The sequence below is a fragment of the Sitophilus oryzae genome, unplaced genomic scaffold (assembly GCF_002938485.1).
Source record: "Sitophilus oryzae breed Bouriz unplaced genomic scaffold, Soryzae_2.0 scaffold_488_pilon_pilon, whole genome shotgun sequence".
In the NCBI taxonomy this organism is placed as follows: Eukaryota; Metazoa; Arthropoda; class Insecta; order Coleoptera; family Curculionidae; genus Sitophilus; species Sitophilus oryzae.
The window spans coordinates 1,133,662-1,155,794 of NW_022147071.1; the positions used below are offsets into that span (position 1 = coordinate 1,133,662).

Consider the following 22,133-nt stretch of genomic DNA (forward strand, 5'->3'; position numbering starts at 1 on the left):
ACTTTTTGCGATACATTTTGTTATACTATGCAAATTCCAAAGCCAAAAATGTTAATACAAATAAAATCTAATAAAACACACAATCAATCTCATTTTATTACACTCACCATCTATGATATCCAGTTGATTTTTTTATAAAAGAAAAACAAAATAAAATTTCATTAATTCAATTGTACAACAACCAATTCAGAATTTTTCTAATTTATATAGAAAAAATACTTCTAAAAAAATCATATCGTACCTGTTCTTTAAGCCAGAGTGAGTGGGGTCTTGAATGGGCTATCTGTTGCTTCAATTCAACATCTTGAATGACGGATTTTTCAACAGTATCGACCAGTAACATTCTGCCAGGTTTTAGACGACTTTTGAAGATCACATTGGCAGGATCGACATCATATACACCAACCTGTGTAAACAAATGGGTGTTTTCATTTAAAAAAATGGTTTTTTGACAATTTTGTTAACTTAGTATGTTAATATTTTTATGGGCAGATAATATATTGAGTATAAAATGAAAAAAAATAGTCGATTTTTTTGACCCACCCCAATGATTAACTTACCTCACTGGCCATAACCATCATATTGTCTTTGGTAATATAGAACCTGGAAGGTCTTAGGCCGTTCCTATCCAAAATGGCACCAATGAATCTCCCATCCGTGAAGGAGATCAAAGCAGGACCATCCCAAGGCTCCATTGTACAGGCAGCCCAATGGTAATAGTTTCTTTTATCCTCAGACATCGTTGGGTCATTCTGCCACGCCTCTGGCACCATAGTCATAACAGCCTAAGTCATGGTAATGATTAGCTAAGATAAATTGAGTTATTAATCAATGTTTATATTACCTCTGGTAATTTTCTTTGGCCGGCATGGACCAGAAACTCGAGCACACAATCGGCAGAACCACTGTCTGACAAATTAGGCTCTACAACTGGATACAAAGTTCTTCAGTTTATCACCGAAAAGTTCGTTTTTCATCACACCTTCTCTTCCTTTCATACAATTGACGTTGCCACGCAAAGTGTTGATTTCACCATTATGGGCTATCATCCTAAAAAACAGATAAAAGAAATCATCACTATCACTAAGATATAAATTTTAAAATTATGAAGTACCTTAATGGATGAGCCCTCTCCCAACTCGGGAATGTATTAGTACTAAATCTGGTGTGTACTAAGGCCAGGTAAGTGTCGTAGAGTGGATCGCTAAGGTCTGGGAAGTAAATCCATAGTTGATCTGAGGTCAACTGGCCTAAAAACGAAAGTTTCTGTTGACAACACTGATACATCGAGGGTACATCTACTAAGGGCTGGCAAAGGTTAGTTTTGGGTCAAGATTTCCGTATGCAACAAGAGTACAATGCGTTTATAAATGTACTGAACAAAGAGAGAACAGTAACAACGTTGCCAAACGTATGAAATAAACTGAGAATCTGGGTACACTGCTAAGAGACGTGGAAGGGAATACAGCAGATTCGCCGCGGTCGACCCAATAAGTACTTAAAATTCTAGAGAAGGATGTATATCATGCGTTTGGTTTGGTCATTCATCAGCTTTACGATTTAATTTCGTCTCGTGATAGTTTATTTGTTTATTTATTAACGGGTCGTTGTAATTTTCCCTATAGCTTGTAAATTTTTAAGTGCAAGTTAATAACACTTGCACTTTTGGTAAAAATAAGTGGAATTGAGTTGGTGTTCGACAGTGGTCGCGCTATTAGAACTCTGAATTCAAATCCATTAGAAATAATTTATTGTAGTTTTTTTTCAAAAACTTTCTTAATCTTTCTGCTATATTTTCTTCGCGGATAGTATGTGAAAATCTTTACAAATAAAAAGTTACACGATTGTTGGAAATTGCCATGCACTAAAAGTAAATGGACGGGGGTTTTAAATGTTTTAATTTTTGAATGAAAAAAAAAACAAGCCTATCGAATTTTTCTTATTTAAACATCTTGTTAAAGATCCGAATTTCAAAATAAAAAAAAAGTTTCGATATCTACAGTTCTTGAATTATCACGTATTATGTGTTAAAAATGTGCGATCCCCTAACGTGTAATTCCATTTCAGATGCTCAGAAACATATCTAATGATTCTATCTAGTTATCTTTTCGAAAAAAAAGGCTTTTAAAAATAAGCGGTTTGCGATCATGATTTTACTTTACTTGATAGGGAAATTCGTACCGGAGAAATGTGGCAACGCCGCAACAGCACACCGTCGCATTTCTCTCACTCCGACTTAATAAGATACCTAAGTGATACACTTCCACACATGTAAATACAGACCCAAAAGTAAGAGTTGCCAGCACGGTATATGATTTAGACTGAATACCTTTATAAACTACTGTTCTCCTGCTCAAAGAACAAATGTAGAACCTCTTTCCTGGGGCTGGAATTTCATGACTAGCCCTCTTTCGCAATACGAAGAATCGCCTGTCTAATTCTTCTTCAGCTGCATTTTCCAAAGTAGATTTGGGTGCAACAAAAACCTACGAAAATAAATTATTAGTTACAATATTAAAATAAATAAACTATTTTTGGGGAGATCTTTGGTAGTACCTGTCTCATAAATGGTTCAGAACTCTTGGCAACCGCTCCTATGGCGGAATTGTTGGTTGGTACGGAACGCCAAGCCAGCACGGACAATTCCAGTTCCTAAATTAAAAAAAAAATCTTTTAAAAACGCGAAATAAAAAGTAATAATATACAGGGTGTATCAAAAATCATGTGCCATTTCTCGTGGAGAGATTACTCACGGAAAAATAAGATTTATTGTCTCCAAAAAATCCTTTATGGGTATTTCGCCACTGCAAGAAAATCTACAAAATAAAATAGTTATTTTTTGTAAACACTTCTGGGCGTTAATCCCAAACGGAAACTACTTGTCAGAAGTTAGGTTTACAGCTATACAAATTTGCCTAACAACCAAAAAAATTCTTAACCTTTCGGAAAGTTTATCTCTTTTCGTCGTCGGAAGCAAAAAAAATACAAAGAATAAAGAAAAAAACAATTTAAAATATTTAAATTCAACTATTCGAGAACACTTTAGTTTTTTTTAACACAGATACGTCTACAAAAACCGTTGACGTTCTGTTAAAATGACGTTATATCCAAGTTAAACTTCAAAATTAACAATTACTACCTGATAACAATTACTTAATAAGGGAAAACCAAAAACCCCCAAACTGTCTGTATGATTATTTTTAAATTTTACGTATGTTATGTTTATTTATGTTATTTTCTTTAAAATCAAAGAAGCGATTGCCATACATTACTAACATCTACAGATGCATGAGCAATACATTTATTTTTATTAGATTGTATTAAAAAAGGCTCTTTTAGTTTTCTTTTAGAGGCTATCGTTTCTTTGATTAAAAATTTATTCTGTGCCCTGTGTCCCATGAAGGCTGACAAATCTTAGATTTGTGAAAATGTCCCTTTCTTAAATAATCTTTTTTTGTAGACGTATCTGTTTTAAAATCTAAAGAGTTAATAATAATAGTCGAATTTAAATATTTTAAATTGTTTTTTACTTTATTCTTTGTATTTTTTTTTGCTTCCGACGACGGAAAGAGATAAACTTTCCGAAACGTTAAGCATTTTTTTGTTTGTTAGGCAAATTTGTATAAAACTGTAAACCTAACTTCTGACAAGTAGTTTCCCTTTGGGTTTAATGCAGAAATGTTTACAAAAAATAACTATTTTTTTATGTAGATTTTCTTGCAGTGGCGAAATTCCCATATAGGATTTTTTGGAGAGATGCATCCGCCACATATGCATAGACATTTTTTAAGATTTATTGTATTTTAAAGTAATTTTGTATATGTAATTTTCTTAGAAGAGCCTGTAGCGCTTCGAATGACATTTTGAGGGAAAAATAGTGCTAAAAAAGCATCGAAAAATTCACCAGGGAAAAACGGGTGTATAGGTAAGAAAATATCTATAGGGGAAATTAAAACAACTTTCGTTGCACGTCATCTATGACACCATGCGTCGTCTTATAGAGTTTGCTGGTGGTCGTATTATGATGTGCATAAAAAAGGTGTGCAGATGGTTTAGTTAGAAGAAGTTGAAATTAATTTGAGAATTTTGTGTGAAACTGACAACTTATACACTGCTGGCAAAGGAACATTAGCAATAGGAGGTTTTCAATGATAAAAAAAGATGGTAAGGCTGCAAAATACACTGCAGTGCAACAGAAACGGATAAAGTGTCTTTTCCCTACCATCCTATAGGGGAAGTGATCATAGAAGTGATACGACGAGAGAGCCTCTGCGAGAGGGAGCGCCGGGCGGGTCTTTAAGACGCTTGTGTGGGGGCTACCGCCTACTAATAGAATAGCATCGAAAAAAATAGAAACAGGACGGACAGTGTTGCCATTCTATTAAATCGAAATTATGTTGGCTTATCCCAAATCCCAAATCTTCTAATCCCATTATCTTGCCTGCTTAATGAAATATTGAATAAAGTACGAAACAATTTTAAGAATGTTTTCTCTAGGCACATAACTTCTTTCTAAAACGAAAAGTAACATGTAAAACTTTGAAATCATTTCTAAAATAGCAAGTGCAATTCTATGAAATGGCAATACCGTACGATCTTCCTAGCAGTCGCCCCGACACCGTCGGTCGGCGGCGGTGACAAAGGAATTAGGCCAAAAAAACTTTATAAGAAGTAGCCGAACAGGGTTGCCGGGTTTGTTAGATTATAATTCCATACGAGAACAAAATTAGCATTCCTATGTGTCATAATAATAGATCACTCAAATAAAATACAAATATAATAAATATAACAAGAATTAGAAATAGCTAGATATATTATTTGATATTAAAAAAAATATTGAATTAAATAATATTAATATATTAATAAAAACATATAAAACTATAAGTAGGGATAGCAGTCACAAATTAGTGTAGCAGTCACTTTTTACCTTTGTACAAATTTTGACCAGTGTGATATCTAAAATTAATTTCATTTCAATGGGAAAGCTGTGGCAACTCTCAGCTCTTTTTTCATATTAATATATTTTTTTTGACAGGAAAATCACTAAAATATTTGTCCGAATTTAGGTTGTTTTTTAACTTAAATTTTGTTTTTTGTTTACATTTTTTTGGGGAAAATATGGGTTCAACTTTAGTAGATGAATGAAACAAAATCTTTTCAAAAGATATCAACTTCTTCGGGTATGTCGCCAATACCGCGCCTAATAAGGAGTAATAAGGATTTTTAGGAATATCTTTGTAACTCTGCAACTAGACAGAACGATGACCTGTATGTGTGTTATTACTAAATAAAATTTAATGAAACAATAATAAAGTCAGATTATACAGATTCCAACACGGCAGTCGCTTAATTTTTAGTCAAATAAGTCAGCTTTTTAAAAGTGCTTCTATTGTAAAAATTAAGGACGCAGTTGAACATATCGTTAGATTTTTCTTTAAATCGGTAGATCGGTAGCTTACAGACGAAACCGGTAGACCTGGCAACTCTGTGATGAACTGACGGGAGACGGAATAGCGAATTGCGGAAGCGCGGGAAGGGAAATAAAATAATGGCGATAAATAAAGGGGAGGGGGATGGGTATCATGAGTGATGGGAGGTCGCGGAATTTCCAAAATTTGTTATATTATTGGAGTTTGTCTAAGTAGACAGTCGTAGTGGAAGTGGAAACGGGGAAGTTGTTGTCCATCTCTGTTTAAGCATAGACTTTATATAGGCGTTTCATTCTAATGCATGTAATTCCTATGCCTAGAGATCCATTGCCGGGCATGTATACGAACATTCCCGGTGATAAAAAAAGAATTAAGGTTCTTACAAAATCTCTTTTGTATGGTATTTTTTTCGAAGATAAAATTACTTTTAGTTTGGGAAACTTATATTAAGAAACTTTCTTCAAATTTTATTAGTTTTTCGTTTGTCCACTAACGTCAAAGTTGTTATTAAATACTTTTTTTCTGATGGAGCTTATTGATTGCTCACATTACTCGATTGCAATATAAAAAATAACGATATACAGAGTGTCCCAGAAATAAGGGCAAGTATGTTAAGGAGTGGTAAAAAATAGAAGTAAAAGCGTTAAATCTTTAATATCCTAACCTCTGCCAAGGCTCCGAATTTATTTTCTGAATCTTGATGGTGCAATTTATCCAGAAAGAAGATTCCAGTGGCGTACCTTCCGAAGGGGGGTAGCTGAACATTTTGTTCGTCCCTGAAACAAAATGAAAATACATGTAAAAAAACTTTACAACAGTTAAATTCAGATAATTTTTTCTATACAACAATATGTCGAGGTGATTAGATACTTTGTTTTGTATTCTTTTTGTATTAGAGTTGTTTTCTTTTAAATAGTTGAAAAATAGAGTTTTTTTTATGTTTTATCAAAAAAATACCGATACTCCAAACACTTGTTTTTAAACAAAATATTTAAAACATATTGTGTAATTCTATTAAAGATTGATTATATACATGTTTAATAAACAACCTCGTGTTAGCAATAAAACGTTGAGTACATTATCAATATTGATCATACAATTAACATTTGCTTTGTATTTTTTTGTATTTATCAAAGGTACGAAAAGAGCTTTAAATCTGTTTTAAATTGAATCAAAGAGGGTTTTCTTGGAATCTTATAAAATCTTTGTAAATAAAAAGATAAATAAACACACAGGAAGAGGATGTTTAATAAAATATTTTGAATAGTATTAAGATAAAAAAATGAGATTCTACAATTATAAGTTTTGATAAGGAAATGATGAATGAAGTATAGTAAGTTATTATTTTATAACTGCTATTAAAGGATTTAGTGAGATTTTTTAAGTTCAATAAAACTGTATTTTTAGTATCACACTGGCTGAACAATCTCCGACGGTATTGTTAGTGTATACAAAAAAAGACCAAATAGTGTATAAAATTTGATGTGAGACATTCAATTTTGAAATCAAGATATTCAAAGCAATAAAATTCGTATTAAATTTAACAAAAACAGAGAATAACAAAATAAGGTTGAAACCAAAGCAATCAAAACTTATTAAGGACCAGTTTTGAGTCCCTTAAATTAAAAATATATTGTACCGTATGACCGAAAAAAAAAACTGCGTCCAGATGGCTTGGAAATGACGATCGATGACATTCCCCATATAATTTTAGATATAAAATGACAGAGATCTTTATTATTTCATAGCCATCGCTGACGCTGTTTTTTTTCGATCATATTGTATTTTCTGTAATATTTTGAATTCGAAATAACCTCTTATCTCTCTGGACAGGCATCAATAATTTTTCAACATAAAATATTACGAGCGGATGAAAAATAACATTTTTAATTAGGAATATCTACGTAAACCTCAAAAACGATAAACTAATAGGATTGCTCATCCTCATAAGACGTACGTTCGCCTCTTCCCGCGCTTCAGCTGACAGTTGTGACGTCATTGTAGTCCTTGTCATGATAGTGCGTATTATTAGTTGCCTATGGTAAACTTATAAAAATAACAGCTGAGAAATTTTGAGTTAATTATTTTGTCAATTTTAAATGTGAAAAAGGTGTTTTTAAAGTTTTTAGAGCTATAGAGTGTTTAAATACGTTCATTTTGTGTTGTGGATTGTGACAAAGTGCTTACTAAGTGCCTACGATATTGTTTATTAATTATTTTAAAGCAAAATATGGAAGTACTCTAAAAAGAATGCCTGAAAAAGGTGATGCTGGGAACTGCTGTTCTTAAAAATGCATTATCCGAGTATTTAATACGATTTATACAGTTAATTTTCTATAAATAAACTAAATAATGAACGTTTTGCATCCGGCAACCAATAATGCACGTGTGTATTGTTGGTTGCCGGATAAGGACTAATAACCATGACAAAGACTAGCGGGCGGTTTTCGCATGCACCTGGCTGACACTTTTGGCTGAATGAGCAGTCCTATTAGGTTAACTGTTCTTGCGTAAACCTGATATAAAGATAGAAATGTAGTATTGTGAAATGTTTATTTCTAAGTAAAACGTCATAAAATGACAAACACTTCGTGAATTAAATGTAAACAAAAAAGTGTGGACTCGAAGTGATAATTTGAATAATTATCGATTGAATATGTTAAAAGTATTAGTAAAATAGTTAATAAATATATTCTAACCATCTTTATTATTAGTATTATTATTTATAATGTGCTTTTTGATTAGAATCGTAGGTTCTTTTAGGATTTCCAAATTATTTTTTCATATGTCAGATACGTCACTAACTCAAGCTCAGTATGTGAAAAATAGTTATAAGCTTGGTGAATTTAAGTTGATTTCAAAAAATTCCGACCGCAGCGCTCCATACGGCAGAAATCAGAAGTTGATCGCATTTAGACTTTGTCATAATATTTAAGTATTTTAGTTTTATGCTATAAAAATTTAGTCATTGAAACTATAAAACACTCGGGTACGAGGTTTGTGTGATGTAACGCGCTGTTTCGGGTAGTAAAAATTTTAGAACGGTTTTCGTATTTAGCCAACCCTGTAGGTTGTTTATTTGACTTGCTGTCATTCTAAACTACTATGCACTAAATTTTGACAGTATTCCAATTTGGATAGGACTTCTAATAAAAAAAATTCCATATGTTGCAAACTTAGTGGACCACACTGTATAAGTGTGCCTGCATGTTGATTTTGCAATAATTAAAAACTGAGCTTTACACAGTCTAAAATGTCTGACTGTTATTTTTTTCTGTCTAGACCGTGACTTTACAATACAAAAACCTCCGTTATATTAAATAACACTTACAATACATATCTATAAAGGCTATAACGATGCATTGATTACATTATTACTCATAAGAATTGAATTTTTAATACCTCCTAGGTACTCTTATCGGTAACGATAGAAAACTACTTAATTAAGCGTATAGCGCTAATATGTTTACAGAAAAGCTTTACTTGCTGATAAGAGACTTTATTGGCTTCAAGCAAATGATTTCGATAGTGTCATTAAGACGCTTGTTTTTTACGGTATAACGAGATACCACATTACCTATAATGTTTGGTAATGAAGGATTGTTATAGATTTTTTCATTCAACATTGCGCGATGTTTGCCGTTCTTGAGCTCAAGGTGCATTAAAGCAAAATTCTTTAAATAAAAAATAGTTTTAACAAAATTCTTCAAAAATTCAATGTATGCCATTCCTATATCAAAACGTCAATGAATTGACGGTAAAGTAAATTTTGAAATTTGTGGTAAAAGTTATACAGGATGCAGAAAGAAAAAAATCGTGGGCCTTCCCAAAAGCCTTCCAATTCGAGCCTTCCCAAACACCCACGATTTTTTTCTTTCTGCGTACTAATTATTACTGGGAACTAACAATAATCATAATGTTATACAGGATGTTTCAAAAAATAGGTGCCATTTCACGTGGGACATGGCACATGTTTTTTTTTTCGATTTATTATATAATTTATAATTTATATAATCTTTTAATCGGTTTATAATAATTCAAATTCAAATTTCCCTATACAGGGTGTTTCAAAAAACTGAAACACCCTGACATAATATCATTAAAAACCGAAACATAATATCATTAACTTGCGAAAGTTTTAAAAAAGTACCCATTGATTTCTCTTCAAAAAATTTGTGATTAATAAAATTACGTTTATCTCATCAAGGAGGCCGAATTCGACACTATAACAAGAGATAACTTTTAATTGGCATTAAACGGCCTACACAATTTTGATATCAAAAAAAATAGTCAGGGGCCCACATGATTTTTTTTTTGAAAAATATTCCAGTAATAACCCATATGCACGTCCCTGATGAATTTATCGACGTTTTATTAGCATTAAAATATGTAGCACTTATAGTAACTTTTACCCTCAAAATTTCATTCGAATCACTAAAAGTACTTGGAAGAAAATTATAATAAATCGAAAGATTATTAAGACCAAACCAAACCAAACCAAACCAAACACCCTGTAGCTACAAAACAAAGTAGAATCGGACCTATGTTGATATGAAAAACAAAATATTATTTTTACGTGAGGAATCTCCCTACGAGAGATGGCATATGTTTTTTGAAACACCCTATACATCCCTGATTTTCTCTTAGATCTAGGAAAAATTCCGTAGACTTGGCAACTATGGTACTTACTTGAGTTTGGCTGCGTAGAAGTCGTGAGGAATAGCGGTGAGCACCCCTGCTCCGTCACCGGTGTCGTTGTCGCAGGCGCACGCGCCTCTATGGTTCATAGAAACGGCCAGGCGCTGCGCGTCGCGCACGATCTTGGTGTCCCTGCGGCCATCGATGGCGACCACGAAGCCCACGCCGCATGCCTCGCGCTCGAACGCGGGGTCGTACAGGCCCTGAGCTGGCGGGGCCTGCCACGGTGCGGCCATCTAACCACTGCAAAGAGAAAGAAAAGGATAATCAGTGGGGATAATTTCTTATTAGTCCATGAGAGTCCCTTTCACAGTCCGAAAGAGTAACAAAATAAGCGTTCGGCATTTAATATTTATGTAAAACTGTCTAGGTATTTTTACCACAAATGAAGAAGGAAATTAAAAAGAAGAAAGTTAAAGGATTATACTATATCCGTATTGTAGCAGATTTTAGAGAACTTTTTGATCAAGATTTTGATGGCCAAACATCAACAAAATATTCCTTATGTTTGGACTAAATTTTCTCGAAAATAATTCTAATTCTTTAAAATTCCGTTACAATACTACGAAATACCGTATGATCGAAAAAAAAACGGCGTCCAGTTGGCTTAGGAATGAACATCGTTGACATTCCCCATATAATTTTACATAAAAAATGACAGCGATCTTCATTTCATAGCCATCGCTGACGCCGTTTTTATTCGATCATACGGTAGATTGAAGTTTGTTGTGTGTGATTTCCGTCGGCCACAAGACCTTATAGGGCTGAGCCACTTTTGAGACGCACCGGTATAAGTAACATTACACTTATAGAATTACCCTTGTATCTATTAAAAAAATCAAATAAATCTAAAAAATTTTATGAACGATTTCTGACGATTTTTACAGTATGTAATCAATCAGATTTAAAAGTAAAATAGATTTGCGATAAAAATAGCACACATGCGTTTAAAATTGTGTCGGCATATTTTTAAAATCAAAATATTACAGTTCAGTTACAATGAATATGACGCGGGCCGAATGCCAAAACTTTTTTTTTATTATTATTTGGAAATTACATTTTTAGGCGTTTTCTTAGGCACCTATTTTTTTTCTGGAAATCTATGCAACCAAATTAAAAATTATAATCAATTTTATATGATATCAAATTATTTTAAGAAGGATTTGTTAGTTTAGTACTTATTTTGAATTAACAAACTTTTTGAAAATACTATCTTGCTGTTTTATCAAATTTTTTGCTAATATCTGTAAAAATTACACACATTACACTTGTGAGAAAAATTTCCAAATATTTTGTTTATTATTATTTTATTATCAAATAAAATATTTCTCTATCTTTATGTATTTTACAACTTCATAATTAGAAGCTATGAAATTAAAATAAGTGTTCGCATTTCGAAAACCATTAGATAATTTTGCTTTTTTAAATTATTTAGGATATTTATTATTACTCTAATATTAGATAGCATAAATAAAAACAATAATAATTCAATTAACAGTAAAAATAATTGATTTTGATTGATATTCCATTTGAAAAAAACAAATATCCTCATGCTGTTTAGTGATCTATATTTATATTTATGTTGAGACATGGATTTAAAGCATATAAAAATAACTAATCCGTTTTATCTAGTTAAAGACTAATTAAATAAACCTAAATAATAAAATGGTATTTTTATGTTTAACTAGTATTAGATAAAATCTTTTATTAAACATAATTAAGATATGTAGAACAATATTTGGTCAGTTATAAACAACCTTAGTAATTAATACAAGTAGTTTTTATTTTTTTTTTATTAGAAATAATATACAGTATGTCTGTATTCAAGTGTCAGATAGAGGGACTATACAGGGTGGATTTCAAATAAGTGCAAATATTTTTAGGTGTAGCATATTTCGACCTCAGAAACACGAGTATGAGTTTTTTTCGTGAATTTTTTTTTTATAATTTGGAATTTTTTGAAAATAATTGTGGATTTTTTTTTAGTTTTTAATTAAAACTTTTTTGTTAATAAACATTTTTTAAATAACCTAGACTACCTAGCATTTTTCTGTTTGCAACTTATATGGAGGTGTATATTATCTTGATGTATTATTCTTCGTTTTGTACCAGTACGGTTCATCTATTTCTAATATTTTTCTGTAATAATCAACGATCTATGTTTCTAATCGTGTTATTCTATTAGGCAAAAGAATTTAAAACAAAACTAAGAGAACTTATTGTATTTTGTAATACATTGCGACCTTCAATGGGTAATTTACATGGCATAGAGAAAACGATTTTATGCAATCTCATAAAAATTGTTTTTAAACTATTTTTAGAATGATATATTGTGCTAATATGTGTTCTGCGCCGAGATATATGTAGCTATTACATAAATATTGATAAGCGATAAATAGTTTAGATCGTGGTACAATTTTTTTGAGTACAGGGTGGCGCCTCTCATACGACGCGGAGGGTTCAAGGAGAATGGTAGTTGATATTGAATTTAAATTTTAGGAGCATATATGTAGGTTAATTGAAAGCATTTTATAAATATACTAGCGTGTACCCGCGACTTCGTTCGCGTCGAATTAATCATTTGTAATGGTGATGATAAAGCAAAGCAAGAATTTCCATTAACATACAAACTGGATAAAATTTTCCCACATTTATGTCAGCATGAAAAAAAACAATATGGCGATATTATTATGATAACTTGGTAATATTTGAGGGGTAGTTTCATCTCGTTGGAATTTATCCGTTTGCCAAAAATAAGCTTTTTACGTCAAGCAGTTTAAGCAGAATCGTGGTTAACAAATTACCCAACTTTTTGGAACACCCTGTACGATTTTTTAAAAAATTTCAAAATATGTAAAAAACCAAAAAAAATAAGCTTGTCTAAGGGTTAAAAAAAAACCCGAAAGACTAACCGTTTTTTAAATAACAAATATTGTAATATTTGAGGGGCGTTTTCACCCTCTTGGAATTTGAGATTCGAGAAACCCCTCCTTATCGAACCTCTACACCCCTCTACACAGTCAATCCGTTTGCCAAAAATCAGCTTTAAACGTCAATCAGTTTAAGCAGAATCGTGATTACTCAATGACCAGATTTTTCGAAACACCCTGTATACATTTTAAAAAAATCTTAAAATATGTAAAAAACAAAATAAAATATATGTGTTTAAGCGTTTTTTCGGAAACTTGGCCGTTTTTTAAATAAAAAATATTGTAATATTTGAGGGGTGGTTTCACCCCCTCGGTACTGGAATTTTGAAAAATCCCTTCTTATCGGACCTCTACACCCTAGAATCAACCTGTATACCAAAATTGAGCTTCTTATATTGAGTGGTTTGAGCAGGATCGTGATTAATCAGTGAGTCACTTAAGAATTTTATATATTAGTACAGATAGAGTTCTACAAAGTGTCCCACAAAAAAGTTACGCATCAATGTTGTGCTTTTTGTAATGGAACACCCTATACATTAACTGATTTTCGGATTTTAGGAAAAAAATAAAGATGAGTTTCATTAGAAGAAGCATATGACTAAAATTTAGAGTTTTTGACATATTTCACATTTTCTGAAAACGAAGAATAAACTTTAAATTTCAAAACAGCTACCTAAAATTGTAATTCACCCTGTATAGCCTAATATTTAATTAAAATAACCATTATCTGTTCAACCAAATTCAAATTTGACCTGAAAAGATATACAGGTTGAGAAAAAATTAATATTGAATATTACTCACTTTTAAAAGCACGTTACTCCTTTATTTTAAATAGAACACTCAGTATATTATTCCAATATTCAATGGAGAAGTCGTATCTTTTCAAAATACTATTAAGATTGCCTGCCTACCCCTTAGACAAAGAGTTTCCTAGATATTTTCATTTTTATGATTTAGTGACTGTAGATCTTTATTACCTTTCGTTAATTTAACAAAAATTATAGGATATAGGTAGAGTAAAATATTCAACGGTAATAAAAAAACAATATTTTAATTATTACAGAATTAAAATTATATATAAATGTATAATTATGTGACAAAAATTTGTTAGATGATATCAAATAATGCTCAAAATGCTTCCTTTCCCTGTTCACTGCATAAAATGATTCTCTTTTCAATTGATTTTTTCATGTTAAGCGGCATATTTGGAGTTATACTACTTCTGGGTAATGGAACACCCTATACATTAACTGATTTTCGGATTTTAGGAAAAAATAAAGATGAGTTTCATTAGAAGAAGCATATGACTAAAATTTAGAGTTTTTGACATATTTCACATTTTCTGAAAACGAAGAATAAACTTTAAATTTCAAAACAGCTACCTAAAATTGTAATTCACCCTGTATAGCCTAATATTTAATTAAAATAACCATTATCTGTTCAACCAAATTCAAATTTGACCTGAAAAGATATACAGGTTGAGAAAAAATTAATATTGAATATTACTCACTTTTAAAAGCACGTTACTCCTTTATTTTAAATAGAACACTCAGTATATTATTCCAATATTCAATGGAGAAGTCGTATCTTTTCAAAATACTATTAAGATTGCCTACCCCTTAGACAAAGAGTTTCCTAGATATTTTCATTTTTATGATTTAGTGACTGTAGATCTTTATTACCTTTCGTTAATTTAACAAAAATTATAGGATATAGGTAGAGTAAAATATTCAACGGTAATAAAAAAACAATATTTTAATTATTACAGAATTAAAATTATATATAAATGTATAATTATGTGACAAAAATTTGTTAGATGATATCAAATAATGCTCAAAATGCTTCCTTTCCCTGTTCACTGCATAAAATGATTCTCTTTTCAATTGATTTTTTCATGTTAAGCGGCATATTTGGAGTTATACTACTTCTGGGTAATGGAACACCCTATACATTAACTGATTTTCGGATTTTAGGAAAAAATAAGATGAGTTTCATTAGAAGAAGCATATGACTAAAATTTAGAGTTTTTGACATATTTCACATTTTCTGAAAACGAAGAATAAACTTTAAATTTCATAACAGCTACCTAAAATTGTAATTCACCCTGTATAGCCTAATATTTAATTAAAATAACCATTATCTGTTCAACCAAATTCAAATTTGACCTGAAAAGATATACAGGTTGAGAAAAAATTAATATTGAATATTACTCACTTTTAAAAGCAAGTTACTCCTTTATTTTAAATAGAACACCCAGTATATTATTCCAATATTCAATGGAGAAGTCGTATCTTTTCAAAATACTATTAAGATTGCCTACCCCTTAGACAAAGAGTTTCCTAGATATTTTCATTTTTATGATTTAGTGACTGTAGATCTTTATTACCTTTCGTTAATTTAACAAAAATTATAGGATATAGGTAGAGTAAAATATTCAACGGTAATAAAAAACAATATTTTAATTATTACAGAATTAAAATTATATATAAATGTATAATTATGTGACAAAAATTTGTTAGATGATATCAAATAATGCTCAAAATGCTTCCTTTCCCTGTTCACTGCATAAAATGATTCTCTTTTCAATTAATTTTTTCATGTTAAGCGGCATATTTGGAGTTATACTTCTGGGTAATGGAACACCCTATACATTAACTGATTTTCGGATTTTAGGAAAAAATAAAGATGAGTTTCATTAGAAGAAGCATATGACTAAAATTTAGAGTTTTTGACATATTTCACATTTTCTGAAAACGAAGAATAAACTTTAAATTTCAAAACAGCTACCTAAAATTGTAATTCACCCTGTATAGCCTAATATTTAATTAAAATAACCATTATCTGTTCAACCAAATTCAAATTTGACCTGAAAAGATATACAGGTTGAGACAAAATTAATATTGAATATTACTCACTTTTAAAAGCAAGTTACTCCTTTATTTTAAATAGAACACCCAGTATATTATTCCAATATTCAATGGAGAAGTCGTATCTTTTCAAAATATTTTAATTATTACAGAATTAAAATTATATATAAATGTATAATTATGTGACAAAAATTAGTTAGATGATATCAAATAATGCTCAAAATGCTTCCTTTCCCTGTTCACTGCATAAAACGATTCTCTTTTCAATTAATTTTTTCATGTTAAGCGACATATTTGGAGTTATACTTCTAAAAGCTGCCACAATATTTCTCTCGTGTTGTCGACAATAGTTGGTCGAGTTTTGTAAATGCAGTCTTTAACATATCCCCATAAAAAAAATCCAGAATAGATAAAACAGGAGCATTGAATGAACACTGCAATCGCCAATTAATAGAATCATATCAAATATCTGTGATATACGATAAGTTGTATGACTGTTGTACCAACCAGTTATCATTTTGTACCAAAATGATAACTGGTTTTTTTTTGTACCAAAATGATAAGTTTTTTATTATACTGTATATTATATTGATAACATCATACCATTTATTAAAGTAACAGAAGTAACGAATATAATAATGGATAATTGCATTGACATTAATTACAGAAAAAAAAGTGTTAGTACAGCAAATGGAGCTATAAAGATATAAAATATATACTAACTTATCCTAACCTTGTTAATGTAAATACAAATATTGGATCATTGGATAAAAAAAAACTCCGTATAATAAATTAAGCAATTTCTGGCTTCGCTAGCCTATGAAATGAAAAAGAAATGATGCTAGTAATGACCGAGATTAACGTTACCATCAAGCACAAGGTGAAACTAACAAAATGTACAGCAAAACGTTCACCTTTAGATTTTATTTATAGAAAATGTGAATATTTACAAAAAAAAGGAAGCCACATTCATCAGTAAACTAACCGAAATAATAATCAATGAATCCTTTTTTAACTAAAGTTCTATAGAATACAGAGTGCTTTCTTACGCCGGGTCCAGACCAAGGAGACAAAAAGTAAACACGATTTTGAGACAAAAACAAGACAAACTTGCGACAAAAAAATGGGGAACTCTGACAAGACAAACTTGAGACAAATTGTCCACACCGCAAAGACAAAAGTACAACAAAGTCAAAAGTTTAGTTATTGCGAATGAGTTTTAATAACATAACCATGGCATTGCCGTAAAATATACGAACAAAATATAGACACTTTGATCTTTATCGACTCGAGACGAGACATTGAAAAGTCTCCGAATTTTGAAACAAAACAAAAATGAGACAAAAATGTCGCAGAAATCTATTGGATTTGTCGCAATTTTGTCGTAAAACATGAATGTTTCTCTCTTGTCGTTGTTTTGTCTGCTTGGTCTAGACCCGGCATTACAGAGTGTTTATGAAAAGCGCAGATTTTGAGTTACAGGTTATAGGGTGATACAATTTTCGTCAAAACGTCTGGTAAAACGAAGTGTAGGCGAAGCTTTATATCCTATTTAACGAAATCCCTACAGTAATTTAATAAGATTAAGTTAATAAAAATTCATATCAAGATTATTCATTATTTAGTCAACAAATACACTTAAAGTATATTGACTTTTTATGCAATTATTGAATTTTCAATGAAACTGCACTTAGACGTTAGGTACGGTATTAATCTTAATAACGTAATTAATATTTTTTTGGTAAACAAAAATGTATATTAAAATTTTTCGAAAAATGAAGGTGATGTGCGTCATGGTAGTGAATTTAATTACAAAGTAAATATTTGCACCTATCCAGCTATACGTACACCTTTATGAAATGGAAAGGTTTGTTGCTTTGAAATAAATAGGGCGTTTCTAAAAAAGCAAGACATGTATAACATATTATTATTCCAATTCCAAGATTAGGATTAATATTTGCAACAAAATTTGTTACAACATCAAAATCAGTCAAAGTCAAACTGCCTACCAACTTAAAGAAGGTTAAGATACACATTTTAAAATTATTATAGAGTATACAGGGTGCTTCAAAAAAGTGTGGCGAATATAACATATGTTTTTTTAAATACAACACCCTATGTTTTATTTTATTTTTAGATTCTGCGTAAAATTCCATAACTTTTTTATATATAATGTTATATACCTAAAATGAATAGTTTGTGTAATATTTAAATTTGTTTAAAGAAATATTAGATTGCAGTGTGATAAAAAATTGTCAGTGAGTTGGACAACTAAAATTTGGTAGGAGAATTTTATAGAGATATAGAAAAAAATATATGTAAAGATATTTTAGTTAGATGCTACAGGGTGTTCAAAATATATTTATGAATTTCAACTACTTACAATTAAGAAATTTCAAATTTTTTAAATGGTACACCCTATTTATTATCATTTTTTCTGATAGATTTTACAAAACTCTTCAACTTTTATTAAGTATGTCATATACCTATTTTTAATAGTTTGCGATTTATTCCAATTTTTTCTATTTTTACCCATATTTTTAATACAGTTACGCTATAACATTATAGATGCAATGACAAAAAATAATAATTATCAAAATTTCATGTCTGTTAAGTTAAGAACAAAATTTGAATTTTGTCGAAAATTTTACGCAGAATCTAAAAATGAAATAAAAAATATAGTGTTGCATTTAAAAAAACATATGTTATATTCGCCACACTTTTTTGAAGCACCCTGTATACTCTATAATAATTTTAGAATGTGTATCTTAACCGTCCCTATAATTTTTATATTTAATATTTTTTTCTAAACCTCGACTCACCCTGTACACATTTTATTACAATTTTTGATAGACTCTTGTAATTTTCGAGACATATTATGTATTTAATTTACCAGGATATCACTACTAAACATCATTATTTACACATTTACACTTAATTCAAAAATATTATTGTCAAATTTGATAATATTAATTTGATAATAATTAGAATATTTTTGTCTAAAGTTCTAAAAACTCTTCTTGTCACAAACAACATGCTTTTTAGAAACTTATCTTTAATATCTTAATATAATAAGTAATTAAGATAATATTTTCTATAATACTTGGCGTATTTTTATTTGTTTACAGGCTCTGCCAGAAAAGCTGTCTGATAGAAAAATTACAGCAAAAAATGTCAATCGTAACTTTGGCATCATTACAAGCAAACCAAGGTAGGTCTAAAAATCTAAAAATAGCCTCAGGCGCATCGTGTGTTTTAGTTATTAATTAGCAATGTATAAATAATTAAATATAACGCGTAGTTATGTTTTAATCTCGAGTAATATCATCGAGATTATAATGCAATCTTTATGAATCTGATGTAAGATAAAATAAAAAATAAAGAAACAAGTTTATTGTCTTTATTTTAGCATACTAAGGACCGTCTAGGCAACTGGCGGGATCATTCAGGTTTACAGCAAAACTGTCGTTTTGCCTACACTGAAAAAAATATAAGTTAATTTACAACAAATAGGTTCCTAATCCTAATATTTTTGCACCGTTTAACAAAATAAGGTAATTTTACAAAATTGCTTAGTATAGGGTATTAAAATATTCTTTAGTATCTGTTTCAGTGGTGAAACCAATAAGTATTGAATTTTTAATGAATTCATTTATCTTATTTTCATATTAAACGCATAAGTAAAAAGCCATAAAATCTTGTTTTCTGAATGTCAATGATCGAAAAACAAAAATATTCAATGCTGTGGTGGTACAATTTTTAATCGTTTCTTGTTTACTTAAAAAATGGGTTCGTCATCAAAATTAAAAATTTTAAGTACATGTATATCAATTCCAATTATCACATTGGTCAGACTGATAGTAAGAAGTGTCACAAAAGTCAAAGCAATTAATAAAAACAAGTTTAAACGATTTTATTTTTATTGCGAAATATTGCGCTTTTTGTTTTTAGATTTAATTTAAATTTAATAAATTTGAGAATCGAGAATGTAACGGCGTCCTGTTGGCTGGAAAATGACAATAAATGACATTTCCCATATAAATTTACATATAAAATGACAGCGATCTTCATTTCATAGCCATCGCTGACGACTTTATTTTTTCTACCATACAGTATTGTCAATAAAAAATATTTTCTGTTGTTTTATGACATGGTTTTATGTTAATATCTTGGAAATAGTTAGTTAATAACTCGAAAACATTATCATAGTTTTGAAGTTCCAAAACTACCGTGACGCCTTTTTTTCTGTCGTGTAGAACAAGTTTTTAGAAAACGTTTAAAATCAAAATATTTTCTGATTAAAAACACACTGGAATTTCTAATTAATTCATCTATTTATTGATCTTTAAAAGGTGATACCTAGGTATACTGTGTACTATATTTAAATTGCAAATTTAGAAAAGATATTTTATCCAATATAAGACGCATATTTGCTAGTATTTCTATAAAATACATACCGTTAGTACAATATATATATATATATATATATATATATATATATATATATATATATATATATATATATATATATATATATATATATATATATATATATATATATATATATATATTTTGTATAATTTATTTTTATTAGTTTCAAAAAAACGTTTTGTAGTGAATGGTGGATACATAAATATAAGTTAAACAATACAGATACAGAATATAATAATTTAATGTAAAATATAACAATAACACGTGCATTATAATGAATAAAACATGTCTTTAAATACAGAATGTTTCCTAAGTAAGATGCCGTCTACACATAACGTTTTATCTGTCAGGCAAGGCGGATTAAAACCACACTGGATGTTTTACCTGCGGTTTTGTCGATTATAGCATTGTGTTTAGTGAAGTCGAAAAGAACAAACATGGAATTTTAGTGGAAACATGTACCTATTTCTGGTTTAAATTTCATTTCTAAACACGCAAAGCCGTTGGCGTAAATACAGGGGTTGTAGAAAATTCTCGAGAAAATTTGTAGGTATTTAAGTTTAAGTAATCTATGAGAACTGGACGGTTTGACAACCAAGTCTATGAAATTTATTGATAGAGAAATTCATGTAAACGTTTTATTCAAAAAATGTGGGAATAATTGGCTATGAAGAATAACTGGCTAATATTATTCTGCATTTTTTAATTGTTTCTTCTTTCTTTTTTGTAAATTTACTAAGGGATAAAATAACAATAAAGGTTGAAAAAAAGGGAAAAAATAAAAGGGACTAGAAACATCAGATATCTAATCTAGAATCCAAAAATTCAAAGTAGTTAAAAACCTTTTTGACAAAAAATATACTTATCGAATTTATTTGTACCAAAATACAACTTTTTAAATGCCCCCCGGTGTCCCATTTTCGCCCAAAAGTTCACGTCGATATTTCCAAAGCTTCCTACGCACTATTTTCAACTTCAACATTTCACCCCAGGATCTATCAGCCTACATACCCGAAGCAAAGCCCGAAGAGCTGCAGGGTCGAACTTAGGGCACAAGTAGGCGAAATATTTATTGATTATTCGATAAAACAGTTGCGCAATCCTAAACAAAATCCGTTCTATTGCCCCACCGGCAAAAGATTACGACCTACGTCATATTTTTTTTTCTTTTTGGAAATTCATCCTCGATGTCGAGTTATTTTTAGACTTGGAAAACGCAAAAGAGACATATAGTAGGCTAAAATTAACCTTTTTACTGTAGTGTTAATAGTAAAATGCTGAGGATTTTTTAGTATATTTATGACATTTATTACAGACAAAAGTTTACTTACCCAAGAAAATCTAAGTAAATAACACCTTTTTTCCACCTGAATTCTTCCAAAAAATATTCTAGCCGGCACTGAGTATGACACTTGAAAAAAACAAATGCAAACTGGCTTCAATGGAAACGTAACTTTGGTTCGAAAATAAACTTGAGTCGAAAACCTCTTATCACTTTTATTTCAGTGATTTGGATCACAAATATACCGAAACTCGGAAATGGAATACCGACGAACTTTACCCCACAGCCAAACAAATCCGTCTAAAATTTTTTACAGACAGTTGCCAAATATCAAACAGTTTTTTCCCTACGTCTGTAACTCTGTTTCACTCTCTCTGGCTCTAATAGGTTGAAATTCGAATGAGATAAACTGGATTTGACGTGAAGAAAACGTTTCAGTAATTTCAACGTATACATGCGAGTTTCCAAACGACTTGAAATATAAGTCTAGTTATTT

General features: G+C 30.3%; 1 protein-coding gene across 1 annotated transcript in view; it reads right to left on the reverse strand.

Moving 5' to 3' along the window:
- The window catches only part of LOC115886449 (glutamate synthase [NADH], amyloplastic), a 34,932-nt gene extending 12,990 nt beyond the window's left edge, over nt 1-21,942 (reverse strand). Inside the window, 11 exon segments of the mRNA XM_030905605.1 lie at nt 108-110; nt 242-406; nt 561-785; nt 845-940; nt 942-1,050; nt 1,115-1,250; nt 2,330-2,486; nt 2,557-2,652; nt 6,094-6,205; nt 10,119-10,370; nt 21,687-21,942. Coding sequence (XP_030761465.1) covers nt 108-110; nt 242-406; nt 561-785; nt 845-940; nt 942-1,050; nt 1,115-1,250; nt 2,330-2,486; nt 2,557-2,652; nt 6,094-6,205; nt 10,119-10,363 — 1,344 coding nt within the window. The 5' untranslated portion in view covers nt 10,364-10,370; nt 21,687-21,942.
- Nucleotides 21,943-22,133: the final 191 nt, after the last annotated feature.